The 14,436-nt window shown below is 44.4% G+C and overlaps 1 protein-coding gene across 2 annotated transcripts in view; it reads left to right on the forward strand.

Moving 5' to 3' along the window:
- Positions 1 to 14,436, forward strand: part of ATRIP (ATR interacting protein) — a 266,785-nt gene that overhangs the window by 112,507 nt on the left and 139,842 nt on the right. For both annotated transcript variants that reach the window (XM_069206686.1, XM_069206687.1), the window contains 2 exons: positions 4,066 to 4,192; positions 6,231 to 6,953. In XM_069206686.1, coding sequence (XP_069062787.1) covers positions 4,066 to 4,192; positions 6,231 to 6,953 — 850 coding nt within the window. The remainder of the gene's footprint in view (positions 1 to 4,065; positions 4,193 to 6,230; positions 6,954 to 14,436) is intronic.

A 14,436-nucleotide genomic window follows, 5' to 3' on the forward strand; every position in this document is an offset into this window, starting at 1 on the left:
GTGTATCTACAGACACACGTGCCATCGAACAGATTATGTTACTTACCCTGTAAGCATCTGTTTGTGGCAAGTAGTGCTGTAGATACACATGCATCCTGTCCATGTGCTTGTAAGCGTTGCAGTTATATTATACCTGTATGTATTTGTACAAATGGATTTATACATTGCACAGACATCTATCCCCTACACGTTCCCTTCTTCCACTCCTTTCTCACCCGCCTGTGGGAAAGCAATCTAACAAAGGAGTCGATGCTCATGTGCAGTATCACCGAGAGGAGGAGTCAATTGATCTCGTGACTCAGAACACTTCTTAGAAGAAAAACAACTTGCACCTCTCTGGACCTAACACTAGATGGCAGGATTTTGTACTGAGTACACGCAGGCCTCTTTTTATCATCTAAAAGGTTCCAAGGGATTGTTCAGCGCACTGGTACCAACGTTTGTTCATGTTGCACGTCTGAGGGCATGGAAAAGCAGACTGAAGAATCTGACGTTGGTGTGCTGTGCTCTGTCACTTCTGGGGCTGTATGAAGCCAGTGCAGAACCACACAGTGCCACGTTGCGGCTAAGAAGCATTGCTGAAGATAGTTTCCGGATCCAATCTGGTGCCTATACTAAGGTAAGGAATCTACAGTCAGATAGTTTCCACCAGAAAGAGTGTTACCAAAGGTAAGTAACTTGTCTTCAGATTCAGTTCTACTCTAGCAGGTATTCATGCTATGCTTTACAATGTAATTTTCAGGTAGCTCTCCAATTGTACTCCTAGGCTCTTTCAAGTCTGACTGGTAAGCCTATTGATGTGGGTCGTGTGATATATTCAACTTGTGTTTGCTCTTTTCTTGTTTCATATTGAGATTGCCATGTTTGGCATGCGTGGTTTCCTTTAGACTTCCTCACGATTAACAGAGAGGTAGACGTTAATCAGAACTGCCTTAACAGTCCTCCTAAACTTGAGATATCCAATTTTAACTAAATACAACATAGGTTCCTTCTCCAGTAGAGCTCCTGCTATCATTGTCACTGACACTGGTCCTGAAAAAGACCACCTGCTTTTTGAAGACAAATGTTAACAGTAATGATTTTGGACTCAGTAGAAAGAAGAGAAGAAAAAAAAATGCTGTCTCCTAACTGAGATCACATAGCTTAATCATTCTTATCCATATATGCTTTTCATTGTCTTAACTTGTGACTGGCACACATCACCCACAGGAGCGCTGTGCTGTCACCTTTATTTTATTTTTATTTTTTAACATTTATTTTATTGATTATAATATAATAGAAGCACCCCATGTTGTCACATTGGAGGTACAAATAAAATGCAACACAGGACAAACTTGTAAGATACATTAAGGCATCTGCCTGAGTAGAAGACGTAATAACAAGATATATTACAATGGAAGACTCCGCTCCCGTCATCCCCCACCATTTCCCTCATATTTGTTTGTGTTTCGAGGGACTCCCTCTGGCTTCAAACACAGGTCTCCTGCTGTACTCATCAGTCCACGCCACGCTGCCACTTCAACATCGTAGGGGGGACACGGTCTTTCCAACAGGCCATTCCATTGTTTAGCCACCAAGGTAGCCATCCTCAAAAATGACCGGTTTGCCCGCGATCCCCTGGAGCCCTCCAGGACCCCCAGCAGCATCAATGGCTAGAGGTGCATCTCCTAACTTAGCACTTCCGTCAGTTCTCCCACCATGGCAATCCAGTAGCAATCCAGTAGCTCTGAATCACCTGGCACACCCATCCCATATGATAAATCAATCAATCAATCAATCAGTCAATTTGTAAAGCGCGCTACATACTAGTGAGGGTTTCAAGGCGCTTGGGGGGGGGGGGGGAGGGGATGGAGGCGAGGGCGAGGTTAGCGGAGCGGAGGTGCCGGGTGGGGGTGTAGAAGCTGAGTCTGTTGTTCAGGTATGATGGTCCGGTGTTGTGGAGTGCCTTGTGTGCGTGGGGGAGGAGCTTGAAGGTGATCCTCTTGTTGACTGGGAGCCAGTGAAGGTCTCTTAGGTGGGGGGTGATGTGGCAGTGGCGAGGGATGTTGAGGATGAGTCGGGCGGAGGCGTTTCAGATGCGTTGGAGGAGTTTGGATGAGATACCGGTGTAGAGGGCACTGCTGTAGTCGAGTCTGCTGCTGACAAGGGCCTGAGTTACTGTTTTTCTTGTTTCTGTTGGTATCCATTTGTAAACTCTGTGAAGCATGCGGAGGGTGTTGTAGCAGGAGGAGGCGATGGCGCTGACCTGCTTTGACATGGAGAGTGAGGAGTCGAGGGTGAAGCCGAAGTTTTGTGCACTGTCGGTGGGTGTCAGTGGGGGACCCAGCGTGGACTGCCACCATGAGTTGTCCCAGGCGGAGGGGGTGCGCCCAAGGATGAGGACCTCTGTTTTGTCCGAGTTCAGTTTTAGCCGGTTGTCTCTCATCCAGTCGATGATGGCTTTTAGTCCCTCGTGGAGGTTGGTTTTGGCAGTGTGCGGGTCCTTGGTGAGGGAGAGGATGAGTTGGGTGTCGTTGGCGTAGGAGATGATGTTGAGGTTGTGCTGGCGGGCCACTTGTGCGAGGGGGGCCATGTAAATGTTGAACAGCGTCGGGTTGAGGGATGAGCCCTGGGGTACGCCGCAGATGATGTTGAAGGCTTTGGATTGGTACAGGGGGAGGCTGACTCTTTGGGTTCTGCCGGTGAGGAAGGATGCTGTCCATTCGAGGGCCTGGTCCTGGATTCCTGCTGCGTGGAGGCGGGATTTTAGGGTGTGGTGACAGACGGTGTCAAAGGCGGCTGATAGGTCTAGGAGGATGAGGGCTGATGTTTCTCCATTGTCGAGGTGGCTTCTGATGTCGTCTGTGGCGGCGAGGAGGGCGGTTTCGGTGCTGTGGTTGCGTCTGAAGCCGGACTGAGAGGGGTCGAGGATGTTGTTGTCTTTGAGGTACTGAGTGAGCGGAGTGTTGACGATGTTCTCGATGACCTTCACCGGGAAAGGGAGCAGAGAGATGGGCCGGAAGTCTTTCAGGTCCTTGGGGTCCGCCTTTGGTTTCTTGAGAAGGGCGTTGATTTCGGCGTGTTTCCAGCTTTCCGGGAATCTTGCAGTTTCGAAGGAGATGTTGATGGCTTTCCGTAGGTGTGGTGCAATGGCTGTGTCTGCTTTGTTGAAGATGTGGTGTGGGCAAGGGTCTGATGGTGATCCGGAGTGGATGGAGTTCATGGTCTTGCGGGTTTCGTCGTCGCTGATGTTGATCCAGGAGGTCAGTCGGCTGGAGCGGGTGGAGTTTGTGGTGGGGTGGGGTAGGAGTGTCTGGAGTGTGAGGAGAGTTGAAGCTGTCGTGGATGTCCGTGATTTTTTGGTGAAAGGCAGTTGCTAGGGCATCGCATAGTTCTTGGGAGGGGGTGATGTCGTTGACGGTGGCGTTTGGATTGCAGAGTTCTTTTACGATGCTGAAAAGTTCCTTGCAGTCGTGGGCGTTGCTTTCTAGGCGGTTTTTGAAGGAGGATCTTTTTGCTAGCCTGATGAGTTGGTGGTGTTTGCATGTGGCATCCAAGGGTACCCTTCTACAAGTTTTTGATATTGTAATTGAACAATTCTTATGTAGGTGCAAAAAGTAAAATCCCTTCAATTACATATATTTATTTGGCTGGTAACCCCTATATTACACATTACTATACCAATAATTGAGAGATTATTCTGCTAATTCTAAATAACATGAGATGAACGTTTAAGTTGTCACATACTCCTGTAAACCCAAACTTAATAAGGCAGAAGGAACCCATTTTTTGCTAACTTCCATGATTGCCAAAGATTCCAAGTATACAGTAGACATAAGCAATTTAGTTAATAACTTTGTCAACACTCCAATTAATTGAGTGTTGATGCACAGAATCAGGACTACCCGAGTCTTCATAAGACTTAGGTTTATTAGCCTTGGACTATGTGCAACACGATTTGAGGTTAAAACCTTATGGGCTTATTAAAAAATTTGACCTCGTATGTTTCTGCTCATAAATTTCACTGTACAGATAATTTGATTTCTTGGTCATGAATTTTGACACTCCATTCTCTTGGTATTACAGGTTCCATTTTGCTGAATGCACTGATGAAACAGTCTATGGCTCCAGGGGCATTAGGCCTCTATCACCTTCTCAGCAGTAGTCCAGAACCTCTTCCAGAAGTTATGTTGCAGAATAACATATTTAGCAGGTAAGTATGTTCAAGAAGAATGTAAATCTTCTCCATTATCTTTCCTTCTTTCTCACGTGTGATATTTAAGCAATATTATCTAATGAGGAGGGCACTTCCAGGTAGCTGTTGATCATAGTGGAGAAAGAGAGCCCAACTGCATCCCATTCAGTAACTACCTGGTGCTGACCTCCGCTTGGATTGAACTGTATTTTTAAATCGGACTGATTGATTGGTAGATGGTGTATTTTCATAGTACTGTTTTGGTGTAAGGATATAAGAAGTGTACCTGTAACACTATCCTCAATATCAGGCACTTGGTGCATTGAAAGGGGGATATAAAAGATTTATTTTATTTTCAATGTAGATCACTTAATGCTTGTCATTTTGAAAACTGCCATTAGTAGGTATGTAGCAATTCCTTTATGAAAATGACTTCAAACGAATTTCAGTGGTATGTTATAGAGTACCTTTATGTGTGGTATTCCCTTTGTAGAATTGTTGGACACATCTGACAGAAGCTCTTCCAAGGTTGACTAAGCAAGAAAGTTTAGTGAGTGAGTTTAACAAGTGATCCTTTAATAATCTATTCAGTGAAAGTATGCTGTGTCATGTTTTCTCCAGTAAGGGAAATTGATGAAGAAAACACGTACCTTTGTAAAGAATCACTTTGTTAAAAACACTTGGCTACAGGTATACATAACATACCCAAAGAAGTACCATTTGTACTTTGATTTGTTTTTCATGCTGTGACTAATCCATTCTATGATAACATGGGATAATAATACCCTTGGTAGGCATTTCTGACATTGAGTAGTAGAAGTACAAGGAATTTCTTCAGCTAATGCCGGAACTTTTAATGACTATTAACTAACATTCACTTTCCACTTCTGGCTGTAGATTTTTAGTCTCATATGGCTTTTGTAATGGGAATTTCATAACTAGGTTGTGGCACAGATTTCTAGTCAGCATTGATTTTTTTTTTTGTTTGTTTTTTTTTTGATTTTTTTTTGTTTTTTTTTTTGTGGAAGCATCCGGCATCCAGCCAGAGCATTCTCCTGCTCAGTGAGCCTTCAGCTTTATCTTTTCAATAGCCTTCTAAGTGGAAGCTCCGTTTTTACCTATTCAAGAATTCATACATACTTTGTAATGTCATGGTAAGTTATAGTGGCCTCCTCACCTGTTACATCAAAAGTTTTCTTTTTTCTTTGTCCAAAATACGTTTGCACCTATTTGAGTAACATTCCCACTTTTAGATGAAAACTCATTTTGTAGTCGGAGCCAGTTGTTTTAACTGGGGATGTGATTGTTTTTTTCTTTTTAGTTCACCGTCCAAACATTTTCTTGGCCTAAATACGTGTGGTCCGAATTTAAACCTAACTCCACATTGCCCCAAAATTCTCCATCTATATCTTTTAAAAATATTTGGTGTTGTTGCTTAAGAGGATTCTTGTTTTATTTACAGCTAGAATGTTGCCTCCATTTTTTATTAGTTATTTGTTATATCTTTACCCTCCTACTCATTCGCTGTCTTCAAATGCTTGATGCTGTAAAGAACCCAATCTCTTCACTAAGTTTGCACCCTTGTGTATGTTCTGAGTGATGTGGTGTCCTTGTGGATAACAAATGTTGTTCTTTGGCAAACTCTCCCAGTGTTATTAAGAAAGATTTGTGAGAATAAATTACTTCTACCCTTTGAGATATAGCAGTCACGTGGCCAAGTCATGCAACAGCTAGAGAGTTGGTTTCACCTTTAAACAACTAATGTTATCAACACCAACTCTATTCTCAAAATTTCTCTTAAGTTCAAGGGTGAAATTAATTGAATCAGTTCAAGATTTGACCAGTTTGTTTTAAAGTTATAAGTCTTATTCATTAAAAAAGAGTTAGAAGGAATAGAATTGATAAAACTCCTCAGCATGTGTTTGTGGGAGTAGGTGGATTTCCACTGTCAAGGTATTCGGAAGGGACTAAGGAAATCGTTTTCAGTTTCTATGTTGTTAAGCAATCTAAATGTATTCCCATACCAGCTTCTCACTGCCTGTGTTTCTGTTAACAGTGAACCTACAGGGTTATCAACGATCACGACTACTGGTTCCACGGATGGTCCTCTTGCTTCCCTTTCATCTTTGAAAGAAGCACAAAAGCTCGCCATTACAGGATTGCATTTAATTGCGATGGATGAAGGGCAGACAAAAAACAATTTAGTACATAGCCAGGAGGTCCTATTCAGCCTCCCAAAGCCATGTAAGCTTCCAGGCGCCGTGCATATATTGCCGTTGGTTGAGCACCATGTCACAATGTACTGTCGGGCACTACAAGCCATGGAGAAATCTGGAATTGGTCCTTCTGACAAGCAGTCTTTGACATCCACTAGCACAACAAAAAGTATTGGCTCGAGCACAGAAGAATTTTTATCCAGTTTGGAGGATTGCACAGTTGCATCACTAGGTGTCCTGTATTATTTAGTGTTTTATAGCCAAGAAGTTGTTTGCACATTATTGTGCAGTGGAAAAGAAGGATACATGGCTGGTGTAGCTGGAACGTTAAAGGTGGATGATAACCCAGCTACCACTTACCCATGCGATAATGAACCAAGAACTTCTCTGCATCAGGAGGGCCCCAGTGCAGATCAGCCACAGCATCCACTATTTCAAAAAACACTCCAACTTTTAGGACTTTCTATCACCACTCAAGGATGTCAGAGGGCACATATTGTGAATCAGTGTCTCAACGTTTTGGTAAAACTAGCTGAAAATTCTACTACAGAACTTCTAACCAGGTAAACTTAATCTGATTTATGCTTTTGTATCTGCTTGGTTTAAGCTGATATCTGTAAGTACATACTTACAAAGTAGTAGCAGCAACCATTGAGCTCTGGTAATCATGACTTCTGACACCATTTCCTGTTGGTGCTGTTAAAGAGTCTCGATAATTAGAACAGTGAAAGGTCGCTGCCAATTGTACTTTCCCGATGGTAATTTCTGACAACTATTGTGATCTTATGGGACAAACACTACAATATCTGAAATGTTGACACCTTTCTTCTAAAACATAAAACAGGACTACGATTTAAGAGTTTATAAATATGACCAACTTTTACTCTGTCACTGAATCTGTAACAGTTGTGGGAATACTTTGTAGCATATGTTTTTCAGACTGATTAAAACCTTTTTTTATACAATATCATTTTGAAGGATTAAAGTGTGAGCTAAAGAACATATCTTTAGAACAAACTCAAAACCAGTGGTGATGGATCCACCCATTGCGTCCCCAGTGTCATTGCCAAGATAATACCAGTTGTCCAAGAATACAGAAAAGTAGCTGCCTGATCTCATCATTGCTAAAGGGAGATTATTGTTGTCTCCATTACTTACTCGGATCAAATGTGCCCAGTTTCACAGCTCCCAACATATAGGCCCTGGCTACAGAGCATGGGCATAGGCCCTGTATCCAGTGCCCCCACAACCGGTGCCTTTGTGATGTGGATACTACGCAGAGGTTATGGTTTCAGCCACGCTTTGTGCCCACTGCCCCACCCACTGTACTCAATAGGCAACTATGCAAGTATTTCCTGTGGGAGTATTAATGAAAATTTTTACTTTTGCCCCTTCCGACCCCACTTGTTTAAATATCTCTTACTTATCTCCATACAAATTCACAAGATCAAACTTAGGTGTGACAGTTTTCTGTTTATCACACATGGTCAGTTATCTACAACAGTTCTGTGTGCACCAGTACCAGCTGGCACTGAGGGGCACTGATAAACTGTGTTTTTTCCAGTCTTTATGAAACGTGTTATTTGCGGTGAATAGTTATAAAGCACACATTTATTCTAAAGTAGTAGTAGTGCAGGTTCTGTAGTGTTTTCCCCGTTAGTTGTTTGTACAATGGGTTTAATGTTCAATTTTTTAAGCATCGAAAGAATCTGTATTGCACTCTAATACACACTCCCATCTTGTTTCCCTCTTTCACGTCTTTAACTTTTCACACAAAATGTCAGGACTCTGTTTGGTTCACAGAACTATTAATGGATTAATAAATTAAGAGTGATCTATTCAAATGTTTTAATAAAAATTGTGGGCACAGCAAGGGGTCATTCACTGACTCTTAAAGAATATTATCTCACTGAAAGGGTAGTCAACCCCACTAACACTATAGCATCTTATGAAACCTTCAAAATTATAAGTTATGGTAGAATCATTTGTAGCTCTATATTCTAAGGCACCTGTACTTGATGCTTTAAACTTGCTCGTCACTGCTTTTCTGCATTCTTTGTCTGACTACATTACGGTGGTGCTGCTGTTGTATGGACATTCATAGGGGCCTCATGGCAAACTTCTCACTTTAAATCAGTCCTGACCTTGTAACAGACATCCCATTGTATTCTAGGACTTGAAATTTTGCTTTTAACATTGTAACTATGAGCTCAAAATCCTAAGAATTAGAGCACCGTTGGGCAAAAAGCTTGGATTTCCTGAAAGTATCACATATAAAATGGGACACCTTGCATCTGTGAATGTTGTTGGTATGTGGAAAGTCTTGGCATGTCTTCATCACTATACCATATACATTGCAACACCATTCATTTCGCAGATACCTGTCATTACACCTTGCATTGAATGTGTAAAATCTGGGGTGTTTGGCAGTTGGCCTGCTATCAATGCTGACTTGTTCGTAAAGGGGCTGATGTATTGGAGGGTTTTACCCATTTGCTGTCTATGGGTAAATGTTATAGTAGAACCTGGCCAAGAGTCTTAAGAGCTAGCCATTTCAGTAATGAGTGAAAGAATTAAACGCTGGCAAAAGATAGAATATGATTTTAATATTTTAAGATTCTCTACAGTGAACAAAATAATTATACCCAACTTAAAACATGCTTCTAATTCTGCACCTTTAATCCAAGCACATAAACTGAAAGAAACAAAGGGAAGAAGAAACAACATTTTAGTGACATCCCTAAACAAAAAAACTAAATCATGATAATCTTAGACCAGTCTTTCTTGCTTCTACCTTGTATAATAGTTACATTGATTTGGGCCCTTCAAGAATAAACAGCAATAACTCAGTTCTGTCTCACGTACCTATCTTTGTATGGCATTTAAGATTGTGGTTGTGCAGGTGTTCATCAGTGTTTCTATGTTTGCCCTAGATGTGGGCTGACTCCCTTTCACTGGGGTGTTATCAGTTATGTCTGATAGAGACTTCTAGTCGCACCTTCCTTACCTTAGCTTATTCCCCAGGCTGCAGACTGGATCCAAAACTTTTTGGTGAATATTACCCCCGTGAGCTGATGAGTAGCGTTGTTCAGGACCGCATGGTGTTGTCTGCATCCACATCGGAAGTGACATGTGCAGTGCCTATATAGACACCACCCTAGCATGCTGAAGTTAGTTCTTTTCTTTCCACGCCAGTCAGCATATATCCAGAGAAGAGCTTCCCCCTGCCACTTTTTGACTGATCTTTTTTTCAAACTCTTTGTCAAGAAAGGCAGAATTTAAGCCATGTAGACCCTGTCATCGACAGTTGTCGGTGAAAAACCCATATTTGGTTTGTCTCAGTGTATTGAGCTAGATCATGACACCAAAAACATGCAAGCATTGTGCTGCCATGCACCCTAAGGTGCTGAATGAGTGATCCTTTGAGCTCTTCACCACTCGACACCACTCGACTCCACGATGCTCCAGATCTTGGTCGTGAGGAAGGTCCCGAGATTGCTTGTGAAGTCTGACCCGGTGATCATCATCCCACTCCAAGTCATAAAGAAAGTCAGGTAAGTCAATACAAAAAGAAAATAGTCAAAGAGGTCTTTGACTTCACTATGCAAGTTTTCGAATGAGTTGCAGGTCATAGGCCTAGCTCTGCGGTGGAAACTGCACTCAGGCTGCCTCCGCACCTCCCACATTTTCAGGGAGCCAAAGTGACACCTGTTCAACTCAAGGAATTTTATGAGGCCATAGCCCTCATTTTTTGGTGGCCCAACCCCTCTGGAGCGGTCAGGGGCCCTGTGGGTATCGGTGGGGCCCCTACTGTTCTGCTTGTGGGTTCGTCCTCGACGCCATTCGGGCCCCATGGATCAATTGATGGATCGGTGCTCGTCGAGTGACCTTGACCTTCCCGGACTCCTGCTCCAGTGTTGACATCCAACGGTAACACCATCTTCATCATCATTTCCGAGTCGGATGTTGTCCGACTGTGGCCAATGCCTCATTCATATGACAGGCCTGGATTGGGTGATGATTGGGAGAGGTCTGTGGACCTTTATGGATACCAGATCTTAGAAAATCTAAGGATAACTGGTATGAGGTTCTGGTGGTTACCAGTGGACTGGACACCTCCCCAGAAACTGGCCTGGTTTCGCCCCCTACAGTGGCTACAGAGGTGGGTGCCTCATATGTAAGGGTGGTTTGGAGGGTCCAGAGGTCATGGACCTTACGCTGTCCTCAGTGGCAGTTGAGACAAACGTCTTGACGGAGGTACCTAAGCTGGAATTGCCCCCACTGAACCATTACGTCCACTCAGTGAAACCCTTATTGAAGTCCTACGTGGGAGTCTGGTTCAAGCCCTGCACAGGGGTTCCTGTGCATAGAATATTTGCCCACCGCCATCACGTGGCCCCAGTGGGCCCCAATTTCTTCACCCAGCATCCCACCCTGTAGAGCTTGGTGGCCCAGGCCTCCACCTCCAAAGTTAATCCCGGCCTGTTCCCTACACCTCCACCGATAGGGAATTCAAAAGGGTGGATACCTTTAGGAAGAGGATGCTCTCTTCCTCCAGCCTAGCACTGCGGTTGGGGAACACTGCATGCTTCTTGAGTCGATACTCATAAGATCTTTGATTCGGTTGTGCAGTTGTTGCCTATGGTCTCAGAGGAGGCCCAAGCCATAGTCTCTCAAGCAATTGCTGATGAGAGGAATGTAGCCAATTTCACCATATGATGTGGAGTCGATACGAGAGACTCGCTGGGCAGCACAATTTAATTCTCCATGGCTCTTAGATGCCACACCTGGTTGAGAGCCACTGACTTTTCAGGGGATGCCCAAGTTTCGCTCATGAACATGCCCTTTGATAACGTCCGATTGTTTGGAGTGAAGGCAGACTCAGTGCTAGAGCATTTTAAGAACACCAGAGCTATGGCCAGGTCCTTGGGCCTTCCGATGGCCCCTCGCTAATCCCAGTCCACCTTCCACCCCTTTCGTCGGGCTTCCGACCACACTTTTACACACCCAGCCAGAAGACCACACAATCTTTTTGTGACAGAGGATGCGGTCCCACAGACCGCATCAGGGAGGGAGCCAGAGGTCGAGGCATTCCAACACCTCCATCAGCCTCCAAACCCCTTTATCTTGCCCCCTGACCTTCATGAGCATCCAGTCAGGGGCAGGAATAGCCATCATGACCACAATTGTTGAGTTTTACAGCTCATTCAGTAGGGGCTATTCCCTCCCTTTTGTGACCACCCTTCACCCATGCCAACTACTTACAACAAGCTGACAGAGGGTCACTTCTCCTTGCTCTGTCAGGAGGTGTTAGCTCTGAATGCCAAGGAAGCTAGAAAGAAGATGCCTGCATTGGAAGTAGGTCATGAATACTATTCCTGCTACTTTCTGGAGCCCATGAAAGATGGAGGACTCTGTCCTATTTCATACCTGCGCCTTATCAATCTCTTCCTGAAAAAGGAGAAATTCAAAATGCTCGCAGAAAGTCCTGTCTGCTCTGGACCCAGAGGATAGGATGGTATGGCTGGATGCATATTTTCACATCCCGTCCTGCCTGCTCACAGACATTACCTTTGGTTCACAGTCAGCCAAGAGCATTTTCAGTTTGCTGTGCTCCCCTTTGCCTTTACCAACACCCCTCAGGTGTTCACTAAAGTGATGGTGGTGGTCACTGCTCATCTGCGAAGGTCAGGGATTCCAGTCTTTCCCTACCTCGACGATTAGCTATTGAAGGTATGCTCGCCCCAGGCAGTCATCTCCCACCTTCAGACTGTGCTGAACCCTCTGCACTCTGGGTTCACTATCAACATGCCAAAGTCATAACTGACTCCTTCTCAGACGCTGTCTTTCATCGGAGCTGTTCTGGACACTGCAGTTTTGGGCCTATCCAAGTGATGAGTCCAGGGTATTCAGACTGAGACTGACGTTTCATCCTCTGTCCTTCGGTGAGAATGACTCCAAGGCTCCTTGGCCTCATGGCCTCCTGCATCCTGCTGGTGACATCAGCCAAATGGCATATGCGGGTTCTGCAGTGGGACCTCAAGTTCCAGTGGGTGCACTATCAGGCGAATCTCTCCAACAAGGTCCAGATCTCGGAGGGAACTGCGAAAGACCTGCAATGGTGGCTAACAAACCACAATTGGGTCAGTGGCAGACTCAACTTCCTTCCCCAACAAGAGCTGACTGTAGTGACATGAGTCATTTCTGGGTTGGGGCGGCCATCAGGGAGAGTTGGAGATCAGAAAACTCTGGTCTCTGGCAGAATCCAGATTCCAGATCAACCTGTCAGATCTTCAAGCAGTCTGGTTGGCATTGAAGGCTTTGCTTTTTTATTCAGGGCATGTGTTCACAGACAACACCACTGCGATGTGGTATTGCAACAAATAGGGAGGGGTGGAACCCTGGACCACTTGTCAAGAGGCATGCGCCTCTGGACACGGCTAGAACACCAAGACATATCCCTAGTGGTTCAACTTCTGGCGGGCTTTCTAAACACCAGAGCAGATGCACTCCGCTGTCTATGCTTAGCAGGTCACGATTGCCACCTCCATCCGTAGGTGGCGCAAGGTTTCTTCCAAGAATGGCGAGAACCTTGGTTTAATCAGTTTGCTCCTGTTGAGAATGCTCGGTGTCATCAGTTTGCATGCTGGAGTTTCCAAGGCTGCTCTTGCTTGGAGACACTTATCATCTCAGGCCTCCTTTATGCATTTCTTCCAATACAACTCCCACCCAGAGTTGACAGCTTTCAACCTTCTGCCCAACGTTTTCAATGTTATCTTAGCAGCCAGGCGTCCCTCCATTAAAACGGTGTACGCCTGCTGTTGGAGCAAGTTTGTAGCATGGTGTACAGACGCAGGTTGACCCTCTTTCTGCACCCCTTTCCCAGGTTCTGTTGTTTATTCTTACCTTAGCCCAGCAAGTTTCTGCTTTAAGCCCATTAAAATATTATCTCTCTGCCATCTCAACACTTCTGCAGTTGCCCGATCAGCCACCCCTATTCAAATCCCCTATTGTACATGGGTTTATGAAAGGTCTTCAACACATATTCCCACTTGCACTCTTCATTATGCCACAGGGGGACCTTCATTTGCTTCTTACATTTTTTGTTGTGTGTTTCTTTTAAGCATCTACGTAAAATGCCTATTTGGGCTTCTCAATAAAAACTGCCTTTTTAGTGGCGATCATATCTGCCCAGAGATGGTAACTCCCTTCCATCTTCCCCAGTCCATTGCTCTGCCTACATTTAAGCTGCACCTAACCCCTCTGAAGTATAGGAGATACTCCATTGACTGGACCAAAAAGAGCATTGTTATTCTATGTTGACCGCACAAAAGAGTTCCGAGTGGATGATCCAATCTTTGTGGTGCACGTGGGAATAAGGAAAGGATGGGCGGTGCAGAAATAAACCATCTCACAATGGATAGTGATCATACTAGTGGTAAGTGTTCGTTTTAGCTCCGTGCTTCTGGCTTGGAAATTTGTGAAAAGATACTAATGTGAGTGCAATGCGGTGGCACCGAAATAGGCACAGCGCATGTGTTTTCAAGTGCAGACAATGCCACGCGTAGTCGAACAACACCACCTACCGGCGACCAGGGGTACTTCTGACACAAAATTTTGTGATCCAGTCTGACACCAAGGGATCTGCAACTAGTTGGTCTCTACCAGATAAAGCGTTACCAAAGGTAACTAACTTTGTTCTATGGGTTTTAAACCTAAAGCCGGATAGCCTAGGTATACCATACATATTCGTTCCTTTAGACAACAACTTATTATTGGGCTTTTCCCATCTGTTTTGATGACATGCTAGACCTTGTAAATCATTCAGTCCTGATTTCAGGCAGAAAAGTGTTAGTTGCCTATTGTGCAGTGCTCTATGTTGTTACTAGCAGTCTCTCTCCATCAATAGATGACTGTATACTTCTTGCAGCAGAAAAGACAGAGTGCGTCGGGTAAGTGATCTGGTGTCTGGGTGCAGAGATGCTTTTCAGCCTTCGGTGACCTAATGTTATCCTTTGGGAAAGAAACAGACACTGCATACGTGTA

Source organism: Pleurodeles waltl, chromosome 9, assembly GCF_031143425.1.
Source record: "Pleurodeles waltl isolate 20211129_DDA chromosome 9, aPleWal1.hap1.20221129, whole genome shotgun sequence".
Classification (NCBI taxonomy): domain Eukaryota; kingdom Metazoa; phylum Chordata; class Amphibia; order Caudata; family Salamandridae; genus Pleurodeles; species Pleurodeles waltl.